At 31.5% G+C, this 26,080-nt stretch overlaps 1 protein-coding gene and 2 long non-coding RNA genes across 3 annotated transcripts; all 3 read left to right on the forward strand.

The window, feature by feature from the left end:
- The first annotated feature begins 1,371 nt into the window (after positions 1-1,371).
- LOC127699832 (uncharacterized) lies at positions 1,372-3,016 on the forward strand. The gene is made up of 2 exons (XR_007981225.1): positions 1,372-1,568; positions 2,876-3,016. It is a non-coding gene; the product is annotated as an uncharacterized LOC127699832 (long non-coding RNA).
- An 11,096-nt stretch (positions 3,017-14,112) lies between these two features.
- On the forward strand, positions 14,113-20,348 carry LOC127699793 (uncharacterized). Its single transcript, XM_052203137.1, has 5 exons — positions 14,113-14,706; positions 16,734-16,825; positions 17,405-17,506; positions 18,065-18,139; positions 20,187-20,348. The coding sequence occupies exons 1-5, from the start codon at positions 14,352-14,354 to the stop codon at positions 20,346-20,348; spliced, it is 786 nt and encodes a 261-aa protein (XP_052059097.1). The 5' UTR covers positions 14,113-14,351.
- Positions 20,349-24,155: 3,807 nt separating this feature from the next.
- Positions 24,156-25,771, forward strand: LOC127699818 (uncharacterized). Its single transcript, XR_007981223.1, has 2 exons — positions 24,156-24,289; positions 25,071-25,771. It is a non-coding gene; the product is annotated as an uncharacterized LOC127699818 (long non-coding RNA).
- The last annotated feature ends 309 nt before the right edge of the window (positions 25,772-26,080 follow it).

Genomic DNA, 26,080 nt, shown 5'->3' on the forward strand with positions numbered 1-26,080 from the left:
TTTCTATCAATCATTTAATGATAATAAAAGACTTTTGAATGTAAAAGAATGATAGAAATGCCTATAATTTATTGTTATTACATATTTTTTTTTATCAAATGATTTTTTTTTATAAACTGCTCCTGGTTATTAGTAACCGTCAGTTCATTGCGATATTTCATAGCTCTTTTACAAATTCCGAAAAAATAAGAAATAAGAAATAAATGTTCCCATTGGAAAAATATATGTTCCCATGGGAAGAATAAATGTTCCCAAGGGAAAAAGATGTTCACATGGGAAGAAAAATTGGGTGCGTCTAAACACTGCCAGAGACATATAATACAAGAGATTCGCAACTCTAGTAGAGTCTATATAACAGCCAATGGAATGACGTGGCCACCGGAAAGCCGATTATTCCGATGGATTTATGGGTAAAAACTCGCTATTGTTGTGAAAAAGGTTCTACGCCTCACGATTTTTCTAATGGATAATGCCGATACCTTTCACAGCTAAAGCATGCAAGTATATTTAAAAGTTACAAAAAACTAATTCTAATAATTTGTTATTGATTAAATTTGTTCTAATGATGAGATTAATCAAATACAAACAAAGTTAAAACTCGGCCCATTTTACTTCACCTCCTATTGCCGTAGAAACCATTTGATCTCCCAATTTTTTTCTTAAAACTTGGAAATATGCTAATAAATATATTATTTTATGGGGCAATAATACTCCCAAATGTTGGTTCGTGAAAATAAGACTATTTTCGTAAAATTTGATCCAATAGTGTTTTTTTTCTCCAAAATTATCAACAAATGTGGCGATTTTTTCTTATTGGTACCCTAAGCCAGCTGTACTGGTACTATATTTAATCTCGTAAAACTTGGAAATATGAGAATGATGTTATGTCGTAAAAATAGGACCAGTTTCGTAAAATTTGATCCAACAGTTATTTCTAAAAAATTCAACAAAGGTGACTATTATTTTGTTATTTATACACACAGCCAGCTATGCTAATTTTATCAATCTGTTTCGTCAAAACTAGAATTTTACAAATAAATATGTCAAATTATGGGGATATATATTACTCCCAATTTTGTTTTTTCTTTCTTTTTTTTTCTTTTTTTTTTGTAAACTGGCTAAATATTGAAATTGTTCATGGACAAATTTCATTAAATCAGTCCTTCATTTTTGTGCACAATGAAATTTATAGCCTGCATTTTGATAGGCAATTTATTCATTTTTCAATCTGTTTATGGCAAAGTTGTTTATTTTCTCCTATTCTGAAGTCATTGTTTTTTTTTTTCTTCTTTTTAGAGTGCCAAAGATGAACGAATGCAGTAAATTTACAAAAGGAGTAAAATTTTCCTAGTAAAGGAAACCTTCTGCTGGTTCTGAGACTACTATAACACAGAGATTGGTCACTTCCCGTACTGACCAGTCAAATAGTAATTAATTGTAAGTCTTCGATCACGTGACTCGGCACGTGACTCGCAATGATTGACAAGAAGGATTCGACCGCCATTTTTGACAGCGAAAGAGAAAATAATAATTAACAAATGTGGATTTATAAAGAGTGTTATGTTCCGGTAAGTGTGAATATAAGATTTGACATGTTCATAAATGTTGGTTTATAAGCACTTTAAATAAAATAAGTGCAGTTATAGACTTGAATTTACCGACCAAACCGGAAAGTAACCTCGAGTTATTACCAGTCCGTGGGACAGGGTCAATGAGCAACTCACCCATAACTTACATTCAGATGAACAATCTGTTTTCCGGATAATGTATGTGCAAGCCTTAGTAATTAACCGATGTAATGATGTAAAATTTGTAATTATATGAAATTCCAATTTTTCTGTATCAGTAAGTTCCCGCTGCAGAACTGAGAAACACACGAGACAAGTTGTACACACACAACATGAGGTCTGATAGGTGAATTTGTATTGTTAGTGAAAGAAATTTAGATTTATATTTGGTTCCCTTGATAATATATATGCAGTCTATAAATGCTAGTATAATAATATTATGCAATGAAAATGTGTCACCATGTGAAATACCAGTACATCATGAGTTCCTAAATAGACGTATTTTTTTTTAAATAATTGACCCAAACATGATGTAAAAAGTACATGCACCTTTGGTCTGCATCCTTTATCAGTTTAAGGTTCATCATAACAAATGGACAAATATGGCCGTATTTTCACCTCAAAAACTACTCTGTGTACAGGCTTACCTGTTCAGTTTGGAAAGTTTTAAGGCCTGGCATCCACTAGATGTATAAAAGTTAAATTTATTTTGCATATCAGAAATATAAAATCTTTTTTGGATTATGATGGGCATTTTTTTCCGTTCCTGCTGAAGGTGTAAAAATAAACTAAGTTGGGATATAACTTTGAGATGCTCCATCTCAGGTAACAACTGATTTGTATTGTATTGATTGTCCTTGATTGGCATGGACAATAGATATCTACACATCTATAGGTGAGTTAAAGGTAGTAACTGAGTGGACAGTATCAAATGCAATTCAGGTGTTTGTTTATTTTTACACCTTCTGCAGGAAGGAAAAAAATGCCCATCATATTCAAAAAAAGATTTTATCTTTCTGATATGCAAAATAGATTTAACTTTTATATATCTAGTGGATGCCAGGCCTTTAAACTTTCCAAACTGCACAGGTAAGTCTGTACACAGAGTAGTTTTTGAGGTGAAAATACGGCCATATTTGTCCATTTGTTATGATGAACCTTAACTATTTTGATCCATATTGACATGATTGGTCAATTACTGCTGAGTCTCAAGTCTCAGATTACTGTCTTAAAAATTAATGAATTGCCTATGCTATAAACTAGACAAAGATTATTTCTTTTTATTTATAATATATTCTTTATTGTAGGAATATCCCCAGAAAGAAATCACGCATTAGAAGAAGGGAGAAGTACTACAGGAGAAAATGACTTTTTTTAGTATTTTTTTTAATGTCATTGAATTTGTCATGCTTGTCTTACATGGAGAAATAAATATTTAAGTCTTTGAATATACATTTTTATTATTATATACATTAAAACTAAGACAGGAATGCAAAAATTCACTAACACGCTCAGTTTGGATAACAGTTCAATGAAAGAAAAAAAAACCAAGTAACCACACATCTTTATATATATTAAAGGAATAGCCACTTGAAGCAAACTTTAAGGATATTTTTATATATTTTTGCTAATGATCATCAGACAACTCCTTTAGTCCAAATGAAGTTCAATGAAGTGGATGTAAGTTATTGGAATGCACCGTAATTACCTTCAACAATGAGAAAACCTATTCCGTGCAGTCAGCTTCAAAAGTCCCCGACATGGAAAATATATAACAATTAACTAGAGAAAACGATGTGTCTACAATAACAAAGCAATTTACGAAAATTCAAATATGACTGACATGAACCAACAGCAACCACTGAATTACAGGTTCCTGACTTGAGACGGGCACCTAAAGAATGTGACAATGTTAAATATTTTTAGGCGCTCATCACCACCACTAGCATGGGACATTGGTGTAACGACATAACATGAAAACAAACTTTAAACATAATTTGAAAATAGTTCATTTCGGTTTAATCGGGCTTACTGTACATGAAATATTTGCCATTGACAAGCAGTTGTGAATCGAAGTTGAATTTACAGAAAGGTGACATCAATATATGCTATCATATTTAACATTCTTGTTTAGATCTGACATTGCTACGTATTTATACATTCCGCATTATTTTTGGCTTCTCAGAATTTTCACATGGTAAACTGTCAGCAGTTACCCAACAAAAAAATGTTATAGGGAACCTATTTACAAAGCATCATGCCGACAACAATTAACATGGTTTGTCACCAAACATTGAACAAGCACATTTATATTTGCTGTGGCTAAAAAAACTAAAGCAAATCACAACTCTTTTCATCCGAGTTGCTCAATTATTAGGGTTACAAAAAGCATAGCGATATAACTAAAACATACGACACTTTAACAATAGACAATATTCAAATTTTCAAAAACTTTACGGCTCTGTATTGAAGCACAAAATTTCTTGTCTGGGATTTTGAAAGAGGGCACATATTTCTGGTGTTGAAAAAATGTCATCGTAATTTACACTAATGTGGTTCTATTTATGTTAACATAGAGATAATTTGATTATTCAGTCACGTAATTTTGAAGCTTCTTCATTCTGATTTACATGTACTTGCGGTTGATGCTTCTTTTGGAGTTTTTGTAGTTTTTGCAGTCTTTGCAGCAGGGACGTAAAGTCATCCTCATATTCAATATCTGATGCAGTATATTCACCACGTAAAAGATCAAGATTGAGATCACTATCATCCCAAGATAAAAAATCAATGTTACTGGACATTGTGAATTGAAAAATAAAAATGCCGGCGATATTTTAGGAACATATAAATATTTTGTAGGGCTTATGTTTGCTTTATGTATCCATTGCAGTTATAACCTCTTTGCTGATCTGTTACGAAAGGAAATTATTCATTTACCTTTAATGAAATTTTTTCTCTCTTCTGTGATCGCCGCTTATTACATTGTTTGCAAAAACTTGACCTAATTATCAGACGGAAATTTATAAAAAGTGGGGGGGGGGGGGGGGGGGGGGGGGGGGGGGGTTGGAAACTTGTTTGAAAAAAAAAATTTACGTTGGATAATCTGAATGAGGGTTTGGATGGGGGTTCTTTATTACCTATAATTTCTATGCCATTTTTCTCTATTCTTTAAATCTTAATAACTTATCATTTTCTCTTCTTTATTCTTAATTTGTCGGTCCATTTTTCTCCATTCTATACTTTTTTTGTCCCTATTTCTCCATTCTATAAAACCCCATCCACACCATCCTGAATCCTACCACAAGTGCACCGACGATATTTGACAAGGTTTACTACAATAAACATGTATATTGGGCACTCAGCAGTGAAATACCTTACAAGTATAGAATAAAAGTTTACTGCAATAAACGGAGCCTCGTGTACCTTGGGCACCCAGCTGTGAAATAAAATTCATCTCCCATGCTTATGAGACTACCTGTCTTTACAGGTAAAATATTTGTATATTAGATACAATTAACGGACGTGTAGCAAAACAATGTAACTGTAAGATTGATAAGATTAATCACATTCACATTTTCAAGAGTGGCCGCATAATAATAAACTATTAACAAATTATTAATGATTAAAATAAAAAATTTGAATATGAATAGAGATAACTGCATTTGAAAGATAAAAACTATATTTTTTTTTTTTGATTAATTCAATTTTGTTTTTAAATTATTTTTAAAAGAAAAATAATAATATCCGATACTGTTATAGTATTCTCAGTGATAGGTGATATATGTCGTCTGCTACGGTCGAATACGAAACTACGTTAAAATAACGTAACTAACTACCGTAGACTCAGATAATCCGATAAATCTATAGTGACCAATCTCTGTGTTATAGTAGATTGAAATAAACAATTAATTTCCCCATAGGCGACAATGATAGCCTTTTTCGAGATACAGACTTCAGAAAGTTGATTTTTTTAACGAAACCTTGCTAGAATTAAAGAAAAGTTATTAGGACAGTATTTTTTGGTCCAAAAAATATAGGTTCGCGTTGCTTTTCTTAGCGTAATTTGTACTTATCTCCCATGCCTATCAATTTTGCACTTAAAAATACGTGTCTCATCTTAGCGTTTAAAAGACATCTCAGTTCCGTTAGGGCTAATGAAAATAATTTATTTGGCCTTTGGTATAATGCAGAATGCACGAAGTCTCTAATAACAAAAAATAACGGGCGCGAATATCAACCAATCAGGATTAGCTATACTCTTAATTCTGAATACCATGTTCATAAAATGGCTGCGCCCATAAAATCTAATGGTGTATTGTAACCAGTAGTCTCAGGCTGGTTGTAATATTATGAATGAGCTTCATGCATCTGTTGTCGTCTCAGACTACGCTTCTCATTCAAAACATGAACTTAATTCATTTTTAAATTAAAATCGTATTGAGGACATTTCAATGGTGACTGCAAAAGATATATATATATATATATATATATTTGATAATACAAGATTTTATTTACACCAAGGATTTGTATATGTATACACATAAACAATCTTACTTTTAAACTGCCATCTCTTTACCCCAGAATAAAAAGACAAAAACCACTACAATTGATTAAAAGACAAAAACCACTGACTACAATTGATTAAAAGACAAAAACCACTACAAATGATTGTCTCGTGGAAATAAGGTTATAAAATACTTTTTAAATAGTGTCTTCCATGTTGATTGATGTATGACCTCGGCTCCCACTTCAATGTTGTGTTTTTTTATAGATTTTTTGTTGCTTCGAGGACACACATATCCATCTATGTATGCAGTATTGTCAATTGTTTTTGTTGGTGGGTCTCTCGCTTATGTTTTCGTCCTTTTCACTATCAACAAAGAGTTCGTTATCAGTTTATTCTGAGACTACTATAACACATGTGTTATAGTAGTCTCAGGTTTATTCAACTTGGAGTATATCTAAGTCGTAACTATTAAGATTGTCATCCCACGAAATAAAATCGGAATTTTCCATATTGCGTGCACATGAAAGAAGCTTTATTCAAATGAGAAATTAATTGTAATTTTCTTAAATATTAATTCTCAATACACACTTCGAACATGAAGAAACAATAAATTTACCGACAATTATTTAAAAAACAACTCTGAGTCAATGCAAGCCTATGATTAAACTGTCAAACAACACTTAGAAATCAAACATTTACCGACAATCCTACAGAAAAAACTCAATGCAAGCCCAATAAATGATGAATACAAAAATAAATAGAATTTTAATAATTTATAAATATCAAGAATAAAAAACAAAGCCTATCATGATTAACAATTAATTAACAAATAAATTAAGTTTTTTTCCACATTAATTAATTTTACATTTTGTGCATTGTATTTTTGGAAAGAGTGTGGACACCTGTGGTGTAACAACTTCTTGTTTACAAGGTGTCAATTAAAACTCATTATTTATAACATGTTCGTGATTTACCTGGTCATCGAATAATTCAAACCTAATATACATGTCACACTGTGAAATTATGTCTCCGAGACAGGTGTATATTCAATAGAAACCCATTATGTAACTATCAAATAAAATGAACTCTGACACAATTTATCAAGTGTTAACTATTTAATATCAGTTTTTTTTTTAATACAATATCAAATTATGTCTCTTTTTCAATAATACAAATCTAAAATCAAAATTACATTAAAATAAATAATTATATATGTACTCAAATTATTTAATTAATTATGATAAATTTAACACTGAAACAGTTTATGTTATGCTTAAACATTCGTCCTTACTTCGAGTACTTTTAATACTTTTATTAATGACTTTATTACCGAAGGAGATCTCGCGAGGTTTAACTAGTGGCCGCGTGTTATTACGGGATTTCGCCGAGTTGGACTTATGATATGCCACTAAGGACTAGATGGGGTGCTATTACCTTCAATGTCTTTTCATATTATGGTAGATATTGATATTTAATGCATAAATTTCAAATTTTATAGAAAAATAATCACTAATAAATAAGTAATTCAACATTTATAGACACGTGCCTGTTTTTCTTTGATATGCCGAAAATCAATGAACCGTTAGACACGTGTCAAATTACATAACTGATTACACGGGAATCCTGCTATCTATTGTGTTTAATCGACAATATTGGAAAAGTTGGATCACTGCCTGTAACCGAGTACGGCAGAAAGTGATTTTCCCCCGATTATAGTACTGATTTTCCTAGATTTTGTACTGATTTTTCATGATAAATTTTACACTATAGTTCTGTTATTCAATTTAAGTAGCTTGAACTAATCAATTGGTTAAAGATCATTTATTCTGTCTGGTCAGCAGTCATTAGTAAGTGATATCCTGAGGTGGGATTGCTTTGAAGTTACATCATGACCTTCCTTATTCTTTGTTTTGATGTTGTTGTAGCTGATTTGAGTAAAAAAAATCTGTTTTAGTCTGCTTTTAGAAAACTGGGAATATAAATTAGATTTTTTTTCATGAAATTTTGTTCAAATATAATAATCTGAAAAATGCAAGTAGAAATTTGGACAAAATAAGCATTTAAATGGGAAAAAACTAGCAATTAAACTTGAGCTTTGGTGTACAGATTGAGCCCGATCAGCTTGTGTTGATTACAGATTTTCCCTGATACCTATACAGATTGTCCCCGATTTTGAAAAAAGCTAATCCTTCAAAAATAAAGCTAATATGTGGATCTTCATTACACTTAGGTATGTGCTAATAAAAATAGTGGAATATATGAAAATTTTTCCTGCAAACCTGTAATTCTACAATTTTATATATAAAATTGAATTAGAGATTTTTCTGTTCATTGATATTTCATTGGTTGGTTCAGAAACTTTAAACAGGTTTCTTCTTGCTTGGGGTTCATAACTTACTGTTTGTATATTTCTGGATTCATAGTTTGGTGAATTTGATAAATTGTCTGAAATGGTTAGAGATTGTGATGATTAACCTTTTTTGATAATCTTTTGTGGTGTATTTGTTGATAAGTTACAAATTATAATTTTTTCATCTTGTATTTTAATAAAAGTTTTTCCTTCTCTGTCAAGAAGTTCTGGAATGAATGCATGGTATGTTATCTTTCACCACCCTCTTCAAGTCATCTCCAAATGACAAGTTTTTCAGATGGATGTGTCTTCTGATGGTGAGCTTCTTCAAAGATGACATTTTTAGAAAGCTATCAAAGCTATGTAGATACTTTTTTGCAAGTAACAGTTAAAAATAAAACTTAGAATGAACCTTTTTCCTTATGATACTATAAGAGAAAATCAGGGAAAATCTGTAATTAACTTCATCTTCTCTGGGACAATCTGTACACTGATAGTGGACAATCAGTACACTGCATCAGAAATTGAAATCATATTATTTTTAGTATTTTCCTAATCTCCTTAAAAAAGTTCTTCCAGCTCTAAGTTAACTTAATTTGCATATTTGAATAAGTATTCTATAATTAGAGAAATAACATTTAGATATTTGAATAATATAAGAAAATCACTTCCCATGACTTCCTTTCTTTGGAAAAGTTTCTAATTTTAGGATTGGTCATTAAAATCCATATTGCCCATGCGAGGTCAATGATAAAAATGTATGAATGAAAAGGGAGGTTGCATAATTATTGACACAGATTTTCTTTAATTCATATATAATTACCCTTTTGATGTTCTCTACATAGGAAAATCGGGAAAAATCAGTAATCAATCGGGGAAAATCAGTACTGTAATCAGGGGAAAATCACTTTCTGCCGTACTCGGTTACAGGCAGTGTGGATACTAATAAATGAATTGTTTTCAGATTATATTTCAGTGATCAATTTTGATTTGACTTCGCACTGAATAAGTTGTTAAAATTTTATTCATGTTTTTTTTCTTCAGATTCTCAAGAGTATTTTGTAATTATATCTTGTAAATAATAGATTTGTTTCCAGAGCAATTTATCTAAATTTATTTTCATATATGAAGACGTTAAGCAATGTATTACTGGACAAAACGAAATCAATAAGATAATAAATCTTTACTACATGCAACCACACTAATTTCATATATGAACTGTTTGGGCAGAAATTATCTTATGCGTTTGTTATGGTTCATTTTCAAAATTTTTATCATATGAAGAAAACGTTTGAGCAATATATTTCTGGACAAAAACGAATTCAATATGATAAAAAATATTAACTACGTAATACCAAACTTATTTAATGCAAGCTACATGTAAACAGACGTATTTAAAACATGAACAGTTTGGACAGAGTAAGAGTTTATATATCTTTTGCGTTTGCTATGGTTCATTTTCAAAAATTTTATCATATGAAGAATACGTTTGAGCAATATATTTCTGGACAAAAACGAATTCAATATGATAATAAATTTTTACTACATGCAACCAATATAAGAAAGAAGATGTGGTATGATTGGCGATGAGACAACTCTTCACAAGAGACAAAATGACATAGAAACTAATAACTATAAGTCACCGTACGGCCTTCAACAATGAGTAAAGCACATACAACATAGTCATTATTTCATACAATATCTTAAACAGACAATTTGGTTAAAAAAATGCAAATCGGATTTCCTTCTGACATACTTGTTCTTCTTAAAGAAAAAATAGATTTAAAGAAATTATATTTGAAAATATTTCTGTTGGTTTTGTTTCAAGGATTTGTATAGTAATATATTATACAAATCCTTGTTTTTTTTTTTCATTTTTACACGTGATAGATTTAGGTATAAAGTATTCAAATATCTTGTATTACAGAAAATGATTATTTTCACATCATGAAAAAGCATATTTTCAAGGCATTCGTACGAAGCATAACCTGTTTATGTCAAAATTATATCTATAGCTCTAAATTAACACATACGGGATAATATTTTCGTAAATAATGTGCTAAAAACTGTGGAACATTTAAAAAAAACATTTGTCTCCTTTATATATTTGAAAATGAAACTTCAAAGTTCGATAATGATATTTAAACTTCTTATACTTTTAGAAAAAAAAAAGTCGAACAATTACAAAAATATAATACGGTATGAAGCCTTTGTAAACAGCTATCAAACTGGTTGAAAACTAGTGGTTTGGAATAACCCCAAGGATGTCACATGATTTGTTTTCAATTCAATCGTAATTCGTACTAAGTATGAAGCAGTAATAGGAAGTGGAGAAGCAAACACCAGGTTTTGGTAGTTTTTTTCGGAATTTACTCATAAATTTTATTAAAAACACGCATCTTCGTCGGTATTAAAATTAAAACAAAAAACTTATAAATATATCTATTCCTTTTGTTTTGGTATCTCTAAATATTACTTCCATGCTCTTACATAAACATTTAACAAGCTGACCACACTCTTAACTTATTAGTTGGCGCACATCAAAGTCGTGCACAAATGGCAAATAACTTTGTCGAGAAAGATATAAACAATAAATAAAATTATTTGTCCTTTTAATCATTGCAAATAAGAACAACATATTTAATTATAAATTATTAAGCATTAATCTTTTCGATACAATTGTTAATTACTTAAAATAAAAAGATTATGATTGTTTATTCAGTTGTTATGTAATATGGCACGTGTCAATCGGTTCACTGATTTTCGGCATATCAAAGAAAAATGGGCACGTGCTTAAACAATGCTTGATGACTCGTTTATTTGTGATTTTTTTCTATAAAATTTTTAATTTATGCATTAAATATCAATCTCTAACTTAATATGGAAAAATAATACATGTAACAGCACCGCATCTAGTCCTTAGTGGCATAGTATACGTCCTGAGTGCACTAAGGACTCCTTAATTAGCAGTGTTTAGACGTACCGAGAAAAATTAGTTCCCTTGGGAACAAAAATTCTCTTGGCAAATTTAGAATTTCCCATGGGAAGAAACTATTTACTAATGTTCCCATCGGAACTTCTATGACCGGACAATTTGGACTGTGCAATGAAATTAGTTTTTAAACAAAATTTTATGTATTCAATTGTTTTAATGTATATTCTTGTTTTGCACTTATTTTATTATTCTGAACTTTGTCGTAAATTTAGGCATAAGTGTTTAACACGGATTATGTGTCATAATCTTGGACAAAGGACTTAAATTCATTTACTCTATTCATTTAATTATCTATTCTCTGTAACAGTTTAGACAATAATTTACTTATACGTGTCGGACATTAATTACTCTTCTAATCTATTGTTATTTCTATTTGGCATATGTTAATCTTCTTAATCCTTTAATTGCTTGTGCTTATATATATTGCTATTGTTTGTATGTTACTTTACATTATGTAAGTTTTGTGGAAAGACTGTGAACAATCAATTTCATTTTAGACAATGTATAGCAAAAACGTCATTTTGCTATAAGTGCAGAAGTTTTGGACATTACGCCAGAATGTGTAATTTTCAGAGGCAATCGGACGTGAAAGTTGTTAAGGTTAAATCGAAATCCAAGTTACGTCGTGACGCAGAAAGAATGAGAAAATTCAAAGAACAGAAAGCTATGTCAATGTTTCCTTGTGCGGAACTTAATACCATAGAACTGATGGACTTCTTTCCAACATTAGAATATAACAAGGAATTCATAGATAACATAAGACTCGGACACGACCGAGTGAATTCCGAGAGAGTTAAATTCAAATTTAAAAGTGTACACTATGAAAAGAAATTTAAAGAATTAAATCAAAAGCATACGAGTGTTGTTAGCAATCTAGAAAAACTTCAAAAACAAAACGCAGATGACCAAAAAGAAATTGCAAAATTACGTGAACGCATTAATAACCTTGAAGAATCTAATTTTGGGCTGTACGATCAAAGATGTGAAGCAATCGATAAGCAATTCAATCTATCTACAACGCGATAAAGAACATATGCGGGATCGAATCACCAAACTAGAAGACGAATTGGACAATTATCGGAAAATTACAAGAGAAGATAACTATTCAAACCAAAACTATCGTTACAGAGGACGCCACAACCACAGAAGAAACTTTCGGAACAATTTCAGATGAACAGTAAGACCCGAGTCGTGTCTTCAAGGGCCGCGGGAATATATGACCGGACAATTTGGACTGTGCAATGAAATTAGTTTTTAAACAACATTTTATGAATTCAATTGTTTTAATGTATATTCTTGTTTTGCATTTATTTTATTATTCTGAACTTTGTCGTAAATTTAGGCATAAGTGTTTTACACGGATTATGTGTCATAATCTTGGACAAAGGACTTAAATTCATTTACTCTATTCATTTAATTATTTATTCTCTGTAACAGTTTAGACAATAATTTACTTATACGTGTCGGACATTAATTACTCTTCTAATCTGTTGTTATTTCTATTTGGCATATGTTAATCTTCTTAATCCTTTAACTGCTTGTGCTTATATATTGTTATTGTTTGTATGTTACTTTACATTTGGTTTGGAGTTTGTTGTTCGGTCTTGACGGACTGCTAAAATAATAGTTTAAGGAGCGAAATATTGCTTCTTGATTTCCATATAGTCGGAACTCCATTTTACCCGGCTATACTTCTATTATTCCCATGGGAATTTTTTAATTTCCCATGGGAAATGTACTTTTAATCAGTTTTAGTGGCAACAGTGACAACAGTGACATGTTGGGACATATGTGGAAATTATTTTTTTTTAATTATCTATCACTTGGCCAAAAAATATTTTTGTTATCTTGTAAAACAACAAAGTTAGATTTACCAATTCTGGAATGGCAAATTTGTCCCGGACAGTGGTTTGTCCTGTAAAGTTGCACTTACAAGGCATCGTAGAATAAATGAACTGCCGTTCACTTAAATTCATAGAGTCTATATTACAATGTATCATGTATTTTTGGTTATTTGTACAGTGAAAACAAGATAAAAAATGAAAAAGACATGCAATGACATTTTGAATTTGGCATAGCGAGCCGTCACTGACTTCGCAGGTGATTGTACTTTCAATACACATTTTCAGTATTAGAAATACTAATTTGCACTTTACTGCGTACGGGGGTAAGCTCTTTTGAAAATACAGAAAGCATACGAAATATTGCCCGATACGGACATTACGTTATAGATAATGCAAATTATATTATGTTTTTTTCGTATAACACCCCGAGGTGTATCAGGATTGATCAAATGAAAGACTGACCGTAGGGAGGTCTTTCTTTTGGGCAATCCGGACACCCCGAGGTGTGTTATACGACGAGATAAAATATGTATTATCTGACTTAAATACCGTAATAAAAAATTATGTTCTGCAAAGATTTGCAGGATTTGCATTCTATTTTACCGACAACACTAAAGTGGGATATTCTTTTCTGACGCGTTCAGGTTTTAAGAGCCATTCTCTGTAAGCATCAAAATATGATGGAAACCAGTGGTCACAGATTTTCATAAAACTTTTTTAAATGAATGCTTAGTGATGTAGAAACATATTGGTCATAATTAAAAAATATGGTAATGTTCATTGCCATGGTAACTATAAAATTCATTTTCCGAAATTTACAGTGGGAACCTTTAAAGTCCAACTTAGTATTTCTTCAAAATGCACCGATAAAATCCCTTGAAATTAACAGAATACAAAGTTATCACATAATAGTTTTTATATGCCAAAAATCAGATATGTGTTATTTCAAATAAGAAAAATAATTCACCTTGGTCATATAGAAATTTGCTATCAGGAGTGCAAACTTCTACTAGAGTTATTTCCCTTAGTACAACTCTTTTGTTGTTTATGTTGAAAATGAAAGTAGCTTCAGCAGCAGACACACGAAATGGTTTGCAATTTTAACACAAACTGCACTACAGATGAGTGTTCTGATGATGTAACTGATATCAACACATGTGATTGCAATGACAAAAATATAATTTTAACTGAATCTGGTCTTTTGCCAAAGAATTTTACTGATTTTTATATATGCTCAACCCATTTTAACCAATTATTGAAAAGAAACTCGGATTTGAGAAGGAGAAAAGTATGTCAGCTTCCTACTTTGATAAGTGCTCATCCTCCAGTAGCATCACATTCTGTTGTTGGTGTTAAAAAGCCAAAGCCTAGCCGCAATATCACCATCAATGATGTAGAGAAAATTCAGAAGTGTTATGGCCTCACACTTCCTATTGGAACACGTAAGTTAAAAACTAAATTATAAGTGACTGTTTATTTTTTTAATTTCCAATTGCCTGTTTAATATTTTTTTAAATAACACTCTAGAAATACAAAAGAGCCCCCTTTTTGCTACCATTTGAATTTTAAGGGGGGGGGAAGGGGGGGGGGGGGGGGGGGTGGAGATTTTGTCCTGCACTTCTTTTAGTTGTAATCTGATATTATCTCTGTCTTGCCTTTTTATTTTTCACTCTATCTAGATAATGGGTCCTGTCTTATTATTTTATTAGTTTTATTCTGACTTTTTTTACATTATTTGTCATCCTGCCTTTTTTTTGACAAAGTTCCTCATCATATCCAACTATAGCAGTCATCACGTGACTTTGGTGACGTCACACATCACCCGTATATGCCCCAGTAAAATGTATAGAAATGAACAGGGGCTCTCAGGAATCGATAAAATAAATTACTTTAAGTTCATGATACAAAAAGTGTGGAAATATATATTAATTCCTCATATATTTAGAAATATATTTATGCCTTTTGGAAAAGTTTAAATTTTGGTCTTCTCCCTTCCAAATGCTTTTGAAAACTTGTCTTGTTGCCTCGATAACTTCACACTGTTTAATCATCCAACTCCGATAAATATTGGATATTCTGTCGTGTTAAACCTAAAATTGCGATTTAAACAAAACAGATGGACAAATTGTGGAAATATGTGCATATTACTATATTCATAAATATTTGAAATATCGTATATGCAATAGTTTATATTTTTATTATGTCCCTTCGAAATTGATTTGAAAATTAGCTATTTTCAGAATATCTCGTATTATTTTTCAAGATGGCGACCACATTGACAGCGTGGGCCGACTTGGTAAAAATATATTTTGTAAGATTGTTACGATGAAAATCAAATAACTGTTGGATGCTCCCGTTTTCAGTCCTTGTCTTACCTTAAAGTAGCATACAATCAAACATTGGTTCCTTTTGATAAAGCTGATAAATGCTGTTTTTTTTTTATTAAATTTTGAAAAAATGGCGACCAAATAACTTTCAAACGTAGACGATGTTTGACACTTATTTTGTCCATGCAAATAATTCAATTTAATTTCAATGTTTATATTGCAATTAAATATGACACGTTATTGGCACTATAATAATACCCAAGGACATAGCTAGATTAAGGAGATATTAAGTCATAACATCAACGTGATCAAAGAAAACAGACATGGCACCTAATCACGATGTAAGTTTTGACAATACCTATGTAAATGTAAGTTTTGACAATACCTATGTAGAGTAGTGTAGTCCGATTCTCAATGAAATTCATTACGATATTATTTTATATTTATAAAAGAAGACCTCGAATGGATGTTAACCAAGGTGAAATAATAATAAATTTTCTTTAAATCATTTATCACACGGGTAACCAGTAAATTTTACATAATCCTAATTAAACCAGTAACATGCAGAGTTATCGAACGTAATTATGACTGGAATAGTTGCATATGCCTGCCTTTTTTTCCTCAAAACTCCTGTTGCTCCTGTCCTGCCATTTTTTTTTTATTTTATCCTTAACCCCATAAAAATCAAATGGAAGCTTCCTAATGAGGGGAGGATCCTACACTTGAGGTACTTATTTATGTATATATATAAAACTAAAAGAATACACAGACTTGGCTAGAAGAGCTGCTGATATGGGTTACATTTTGGAATGTCATATATCAGTGGGGTGCAATTTACATTCAATAGGTCATACACATGAACATGTTGATCTTTTCTGTTACATGTAAGATGTCTGTAGAAACTGTGTTTTGATCTTTTCAATCTCAATATAAACATAACCATAATGATTGCTGTAAAGTTTCTATTAACCATATACATGTACATGTACATGTATATATGTAAGTTTTCAGGAATGATCGGACCCATATGAGAAAAATCCAATATATTTAAACAACCCATATGCCCTTTCAAAAAAAAATTTAAGAAGCACATTTCCAAATGATCAATACAGCCTATGTCAAGTCAATGCTTCTTTTTTCAGCTGCATGCACTAGCTGCCTTATTAAAATTTCCAAGCAGTCCACAGAGATAGAAGCTGAAAGTCTGGATCAAGGAAAGTGTGAAGATGACCAGGTAAGGCAAACAAAATATTGTTTTAACAATCAGAGTATCTGTGAATTTATTTCCATTTTTAAATTTACATGTACAGCAAGCTGTATAATCATAAATCATTATGTAAATATGGATAAAAAAAATCCAATGAATATCAACCATAACTGCTAAGTAAAATACACTTTATACAAATTCCATATAGGGTCAATGAACTCTTACCTAATTTACTGGAACAAAAAATAATAAAAAAATAGACTCAGACTTTTTACTTTGTAAACCTGTCTGACACCAGTATCAACTTTATGAACAATTTTGTATACAACAGACACATTGCACCATAATCTGCTAAGATATAGGTCTTTGGCATATATGTTTATGCTTGATTGACTGTATGTTTGTTCAATATAAATTCTACATAGAGGATGATGTTGAATGATGGGCGATGAGACAGCTACCCACCAAAGAACACAGATATGAACAAATGCAGGTCACTGTATGGCTTTGCAATGAAAACAATTCTTTTGGTATGGAAAGGCTATCAAGGGAAGATTCTTATCAATAGTATAAAAAATATACTGATTTTATATTTGTATTAAACAGATTCAGCAATGCACAAACTTGAATACAGATGATGAAACCTATCTCATGGAGACTGACGAGTTGGATATGTTAACAGAAAAAGAAAATATTTGTGATAATCTTGTAAGCACAGCTAGTGTCTTTTTAGATATAATTGATGTTTGTTTTTTTTTTTTTTTTTTTGGGGGGGGGGGTCCCTAAAATATGAGACAATTATAACAAGGTAAAGGATATTTTAGTCATTTGCATTATTTCAACACAAGAACAACATATTTATCATTTTTTGGGCACATTTCATACGAAAACAAGAAGATGTGGTATAATGGCCAATGAGTCAAATCTCCACCAGAGACCAAAAGACATCGACGTAAATAGCAAATGGTCATTGTAAGGTCTTCAACAATAAGCAAAACCCATAATCACATAGTCAGCTATAAAAGGACCCCAAAAGACAAATGTAAAACAATGCAATGACGGTGTTAAAAACTTTCTAAGTTAACACAAGGTTGGAATTTAGTTTAGTGCAAAAATTATATACTGTATACAGACCATAACATTTAAAAAATCTGTACATTTTATTTCTATAGTAATTAATTAAGTTTGAAAACTAAAAATGTGTTAATGCATTTAGCACATTCAGGATTTCAAAAAATGTAAACAAAATACATCATTATTTTTCAGATTGAAATTTCAGCATCTGAATATACAGTTACATCAGAAGAGTCAGGAAGTCAAAATTATTTATCCCAGTCACAAGTAAGTAAAATCCTCAAAATAAGTATTCTATCACTTGTCATTGGTTGAAGTTTATATCATTAACACTTAAACATGATCAATGTGACAACTCAAAACAGAAATAAAAGCCGCATTTAAAAGACATGAATCCTGAAGTATAAGCATTACTTTGTTCAACGCCAGTTGTTTGTATTTATGCAAGATTGATTATCAACATATACATAATTCTTTACCGTTGCCTGCGTAATGTCTAGTGGCAAGTATTTGATGCATACTTAGAGTGAAAATAAACACTTTAGTACAGTTAAATTAATCGTTTACTCAGTAAATTATTTTGTACATGTACTAATAAACTGCTGTGATGCCTTACTATATTAAACATGTATGAGGATAATGCAGGACTGGCTTCTTGCAGAGGTGTTTTCAAATTTTTTTCAACAGTTCTGACTTTTTTAAAAGCTCTTGAAATCATAAACTTGTTTTCAGGTTCTTTATTATAAATTTGGGGTTTCAAAAATCACTTAAAAACACCCAAACAAGAGACATGCTACGTCCTGTGGCAAATATTTCATGCATTTTTAGGACAACAGCATATAAACAATAAATATTATTGTTAAGTTCTTTAATGAGAGACGGAAGACTTCTTCCTGGGACTTTAGAATTGTAACATTTTTATTACAGGTATTTGGGAATAATTCTTATATGATTTGCATATTAGGGAATACGTTAATATGATTGGTCGAGAGGGCTTCCGGTAGTGGATCTATTTTTCGATAGACAACGTTGACAGAACTACTTTTATTAACCAATGTAAACAAGATGGCTGCGATAATAACACAAACCGGTTCAATGTTAAAAATATTTATTTTCACTTAGCGTTCATCGTCAAATTAAATTATAAACACAAAACATTTATTTGAAAGAAAATAAGATATTCTTTTAGGTTATTTTTTCAGATAACAAATTTCATGGAGTATATTTTATGGTGTTAACCCAAAAAAATATTCATGCGCCAGGTCAATTCAAAATGCCATAAATTTACAATTTATGTGTAATAGAGGTTACGAGTGGAGAAATCAAATTCCTTATCTCTACATTCAAAGAATTATAAGGATTAAATGCATTTTTAAAGGAATTTATTGGTGTATAAACTGGACCAAGTCACTCACAAACATATCACCAATTGTGTTTAATTTGTTTGTGAGTGAATTGGTCGAGTTTATACACCAATAAATTCCTTTAGAAAGTCGTTTAATCCTATATTGCGCCTAAATTTGTACAGTTATTAGGAATTTACACTAATCAGGACTCAGAACTTATAATATTTTTCGGGAGCGAAGAAAGACCGCTTTATTTTTACGGGGTTTCAGTATAACAATCTTTCATTCTCCTTTATATACAAAGTACATTGTAATAGAGGCTGTTTAAAATTAAAGTTGGTGAAATTCTAACTGCCACTAAATAACAAGGGTATATGTATAAGGACTAAAATATTGACGGCATCCAAAAAGAGTTGAAAGGATTTTAATGTGCAGATAGTGGGAATAACCGACTTCCGTTTGTCTATACAAAAAACAATAACAACGTGTTAGCTTTAAATTTATTTTATGAATGTATTTCAATCATTCATTATCAGTTTATTCGTCTGTTTAAACCATTCAGATTTCATTTTTGTTTTGAAAGGGAAGTAACTCCTTACTAACCCTATATGGTTGCTAACCCTATATGGTAACTAACCATGTATTTTTTAGGACACCCTATATCAAATATATATAGTCACCACGTGTAATTCATTAACCAATCATATCCCCATAAATCTATAGGAGGTAAGATAAAATAAATTATTGCCACTACAATTATCTGAAATAGAATTTGTATATTTCTCATTGATTTTCCATTGACAAAAGCTTCTGTATGAAAATAAGGAAATGTTGTAAAGTTGTGATTAGACAACTATTCACCAAGTTGTGTACCTTTATAATGTTACATGCAAGCAGGGGCATCATCTATGACCCATGGGCCCATTCCTCATTTATTTAATTGTAATCAGTTTTATACTTCTTTGCAGCAATCAGTCAGAAGTTATGAACGTGGCAGTTACTTGACATCTTTGAATGATTTCCTGTCATCAGTCAGATTGCAGGAATTCTCAGAAAAGAAAGAAAAACATGGCAGTCCTACACATTTAAAACAAGAAACACCTACAAAGAAAGAATTGATGAGATTATGAAATTGATAATAGGAATTTTATTTCCAAACGATGTTGACGAGGTAATTGAAGATATAAAATGTCCCAAGCAGTTAAATGAAGAAAACAGAACCGATCATACAGAGTACAAAGATATTGTCACTTCATACAGAAAAGCAGAATCCTGGCAACAAGGGAGACAAGTTCTTTCAGTTCTTGCCTCAAGAATGTCCTTCAAGGACTTACTGTCTCTACTACCAGAAGTAACATCCCATCGCTACTATGCTGCTCTCAGTCATTCAAAGAAAATAGGGCCAGCACTTCCAATTCCCGAGAAAAAACTGCATTGACAAAAATTAGATCCTGAAAGATTAGACTCATTCTTAGATTTCATTACATCCAGTCATGTTGTCTGTGATCTACCGTTTGGGGAAAAAAAACTGAAGTTTTCAGATGGAACAGTCCACAATTTACCTAATGTTGTACGTTGCATGGGTTCAGCAGACATAATACAGCAGTACAAAGCATACTGTCAGGAAAATGAAGTTTTACTTTTAGGTAAGGCCAAATAAAGATATATATATAGATAAATAGAAAAATTAAAGGATATCATATGGGGTATCCATCCATGACACAAAATCTAAAAAAAAAAACACACACAAAAAACAAAAAGCAAAGGAACAGTTCATTTTAATATTGCTGTTCTTTATCTCAAAGTCACAATGACACCTTCAACAAGGTGCAGGTTTAAGATGGCTCCTAGCACTTTCTTGGCTGGAATTCTATGCAAAAATAATTTTGATAGACTTTGTAAAATGCAACACCACCTGAAGTAGGCCTTGTTAAAAAACACATACTTGAAAGAAGTACATATTTAAAACAAGTTAGTTCCTTCGCATAGGTGTAAATTTAAAATTATGTGTAGAATATATTTAAATAGTAAGGTATCAGATGAAAGGTGAAGGACTGGTTATCCTTGTAGAATACATATTGACTAATAACATTGAATATTGAAAAAATGTATGAATGAATTCTAAAATGGATCAAATCTACCCTATTTGTGCTTCTTGGACATAAAACAATAATCAATCAATCTAAACTTGTTGTTACTGTTTTTTAATAGGTGACAGTACGATGTTCAAAATACTTGCCCAGTGTGGTGCTAAAGTCAGAAAAAGCCTTGAAGGACTGGATTATTTTGTAGCAGAAGGAGGACGTGCCTTTATTACCCTTCAAGATGTCTTAGACAAATTGCTGACCTACGATGCTATATCACCTGATGACCACAAAAGTTTTCAGGCACTGTTCTTACAATCAAAGCAGTATTTAAGGACTGACTATAAGGTTTGTTAGAATTTAATTTGGACACAATTAAATGATAAATAAGTCCATTTATGTGATAAATTCGAAATTGCCATATGTTTTTATGTTTTTTACTTTATTCAGTTTTCTAATCGTTGGGGTGCCAGAATAATATAAATTATATAAATAAAGATTTGCATTCATCCATTACAGAAATTTCATTTAGATTAAATAAACCCTTGATTTTTGTTTCGCCTTGAGGTAGTCAAAAAGCGACTCATACGTATGCTGTTGCCAGCATTGGTGGCATAGTTTGTGATGACATCTAGTTTATTTGCAAACCACTAGTATTAGGCCAATAAAATTGGAACAAATGTAGTTCATTTGTTATTTTATATACCTTCACAGTAATTATACCCCACGCAACAAGTTGCGGAGGGTATTATGTTTTTGACCTGTCAGTCCGTCTGTCCGTCCGTCAGTCCGTCAGTCCTATTTCTTGTCATCGCAACTCCTCTCAAACCACACAACAGAATTTCACGAAACCTTTTTAGATAATAAGGACATACTATGTAGTTGTGCATATAGACAGGAAATTACGATTCATTTTTTTTCTTAAATGTTATGCCCCTTTGAACTTATTTGCTTCAATGTACTACTGCAAAAGTTTGTCATTGCAACTCTTCTGAAACCACACAACAGAATTTCATGATACTTTGTAGATAATAAGGACATACTGTGTAGATTTGCATATTGACAGGAAATTATGATTCAATTTTTTTTTCTTATACAATCTCATAAATGTGGTCGGTAAACCGATGTGGTTGTGAGATATCTATTATCTCATTTATCATATTCATAATGCAATTTGATACACTAAAAATAAAAGACAAACTAGTGAACATGTATATCATGAATTAATGTTGAATTAAACATTTGCTTGTTAATTTTTTTTTTATCTTGGGGTTGGTATCATTAATCAAATAGTGTATGTACATGTAGGACTACCCTAAACAAATCTGTTTTTGAATGCCTGTCCATTTACTTGACATGATACCGTCTCCTGAAAACAATTTAGTATCTGTGCTCTTACTTCAGTTGTAGTTGATAAATGCTTATGAAATGGATATTTTATAAAGCGGTTTAAAGGTTGTGATTTATTTTGTTTATAATCTTTTAACAGGACAGCTGAGTAACAGCCAGTATTATCCAAGATGTTATGGACAAAATTAGAGAAATCAACACCACTGACATCAAATTTCATGTATGGTCTGACAATGCTGGTTGCTACAAGTCTACAGAGATGCTTTCATTCTTATTCCATTCAGGGCTTATCCTGTCATATGACTTCTGCGAATCCCAGAATGGGAAGGGACCATGTGATCGCACTGCCGCAACCATCAAATCTTCTATTAGAAGATATGTAAACCAGGGTCATGATGTACTTACAGCACAATCAATGAAAAAGGTACAGATAGTTTTAAAAAACAATAAGTTTCATGTCTTAAAAATCTCAAGGTTACAGCTGTAAATGTACTTTGAAATTCAGAAATTATTGCAAGGTTTTTATTAATGGGAATAATTTGACTGGGTGAGTATAGTATTAATAAGAACTCTCATTCTGATATTTTAAACATACGTCTGTATGCACCTTTTGCAGAAATGGCAGTAATTTATCTCGCAATTTCATTCATTCTTCAAAAATTGCAGTAACAAATGCACACAATAATTTCTTAGTTTACAGTAATCTAACAATGTCAGCCCCAAGCAAAACAGTAATCAAGGTTTATTATAAAAGATCCAGAAGAGCATGAGTGCAGCTTTAAAAATATTTAAAACATGTGGAAACCAGTGAGCAACAACAATAACTAATTTGGTTTTATAAAAGCTGAAGGAATTAGACCCAATTATGGGACAGCTGAAGTTACTTTATTACTCTATATAAATATAAAAACAAGAATCAGTATGATTGCCCATGATACAACTCTCCACCGGAGACCAAATAACATAGAATTTATCAATTATAGGTCACTGCAAGGCCTTAAACAATGAACAAAACCCATACTTCAATGTGAGCTCTTTTTATGCCCCATTTATGGGCATTATGTTTTCTGGTCTGTGCGTCCGTCCGTCCGTTCAATCGTCTGTTCGTTCGTCCGTTCGTCCAGCTTCAGGTTAAAGTTTTTGGTCAAGGTAGTTTTTGATGAAGTTGAAGTCCAATCAACTTGAAACTTAGTAAACATGTTTCCTATGATATAATCTTTCTAATTTTAATGCCAAATTAGAAATTTTATCCCATTTTCACGGTCCACTGAACATAGAAAATGATAGTGCGGATGGGGCATCCCTGTATTTGGGACACATTCTTGTTTGTTATGATTTTGTATCTATTATGTTATGAGGTTTTTATAATTTAAGTAAAGCTTTACAACCAAAAAAAAAAGCCAACAGTTCTAATCTGCTCTAGTTATTTTTCTTCTTATAGGCATTTACAATAATTTCACTTTATTTACAGGCAACAGACAAGTCAGCCAAAAATAAAAAGTACATAGTTCGTGTTATAGAAGGAACTGAGTGTAGGAAAACCAAGTACACTCCTATACCAGCAATATCATCTTACAGTAACTTCACATTTAGCGCACATGGCATTACTGCATGGAAGGCATACCAAGTTGGCACAGGTAAAAAGATAAATATTATTTTAATAATTCCCCTAAACATGAATATAAAAAAAGAAGATGTGGTATGATTGCCAATGAGACAACTATCCACAAAGAGAATAAATGACACAGAAATTAACAACTATAGGTCACTGTACGTCCTTCAACAATAAGCCCATTTGGAGTCATCATTTTCTTATCTTTTCTTTTTATAATTTCCTAATTATGATCTCAAAACACTGATTTTCTATTGTTAGCTGTAAGCAGTCAATAGACCATAATTTTATATATATGATTCAAGTATTGTCTTTTGCGATTATGTTGAAAACAACCTCACATATTTTAGTTTGCTCCAAGTCAGAATATAGTGTCCAAATATTATTTATGTCTTCCTGCAAACCGTTTCCTTTATGTGGGTTAGCAGGTTCAAGATCCAAATGAACAAGTTTGCTGGCACTATTTAATTCTCTCCCTAACATGGGACAGTGGTGTAACAGTACAACATCAGAACAAACTATAAAAAACAGTTCTTTCTTGTCAGATTGATCAATACAAAACAAAAAACAACTGACAATATAGACACAGACTAGATGTGGCAGGGATTATATATATCCAGCACAACACAAAAAAGACTCAAAGTAAAGTTATATTCATTTCACACATACATTTCATGTCCATAGCTACAATATAGCCAGTTCATGTTGACCAAGTGTAAAACAGCAACAATAAATCAATTAATCAATTATTGTTTGAACAGTATTCTCAAATTACAAGTTATATAATTTTATTTTCTACATTTTAGGAAAGCTAATACCTTCATCTAATATTCCAACCGTTGAAAAGTGTATTTTCAATACTTCATGTTCAGAGATAGAGGGTGAAATTGATGTGGTTTTTCACCAACTGCCACTTAAAGCTGAAGAGGAAGAAAACACCATAACATGTGCAAATGAGGGATGCACACTGTCTTTTTCTTCTTTTCATGAGCTGTCAAGCCACTTAATGTTCGGCAAGTGTGAGTTTGAATTTAGGTGCCAGTTTAGTAATGGATGTGACATTACTAAGAAGACTTACATTACAAAGATGTCTAAGTCTTTTTCAACCAACTTTCAAGTTTCATCAGCAGGACTGACAGTTGGAATTGATGACAACTCAGATTTAGAACTTGGCTGGGCATTGAAAGAAGAAAGGAAGAACAAACGATTCAATGTAAACCAAAAAGAATATCTTACTGAAAAGTTTAATAAAGGTCTAAAAACTGGAAGAAAAGAAGATCCTTTTTTGGTATCAGAGGAAATGCTGACTGAGAGAAAAGAAGATGGAAATAGAAGATTTTCATATGATGAAATCCTTTCTGTACAGCAAATCACAAGTTTCTTTTCTAGAATGAGCAGGAAGAACAAATCATTTGATGATTCCGTTGATGCATCAAGGGAAGAAACTATAACAACTATCAGGAGAGAACTAACTGCAGATGAACTTAATTAAATTTTGTTTACCAACTTTATGTAGAAAACTAAAAATATTTTATGAACTTATAATATGGTATGATTGTCAATGACACAACTCTCCATAAATGACACAGAAATAAACAACTATAGGTCATTGTACAGTCTTCAACAATGAGCAAAGCCCATACCGCATAGTCAGCTATAAAACGGCCACAAAATGACAAATTTAAATAGGTTAAAGTGAAATTGCAAAAACCATTTGAGCCAATTTGTCTTTCTAAAAAAACACCAATGAGACATCAGATTTCTATTTAGATAGTTATATATATATATGATTCGTCTGACTGGCATCAGCAACTTT

Source organism: Mytilus californianus, unplaced genomic scaffold (genome assembly GCF_021869535.1).
Source record: "Mytilus californianus isolate M0D057914Y unplaced genomic scaffold, xbMytCali1.0.p SCAF_41, whole genome shotgun sequence".
Classification (NCBI taxonomy): domain Eukaryota; kingdom Metazoa; phylum Mollusca; class Bivalvia; order Mytilida; family Mytilidae; genus Mytilus; species Mytilus californianus.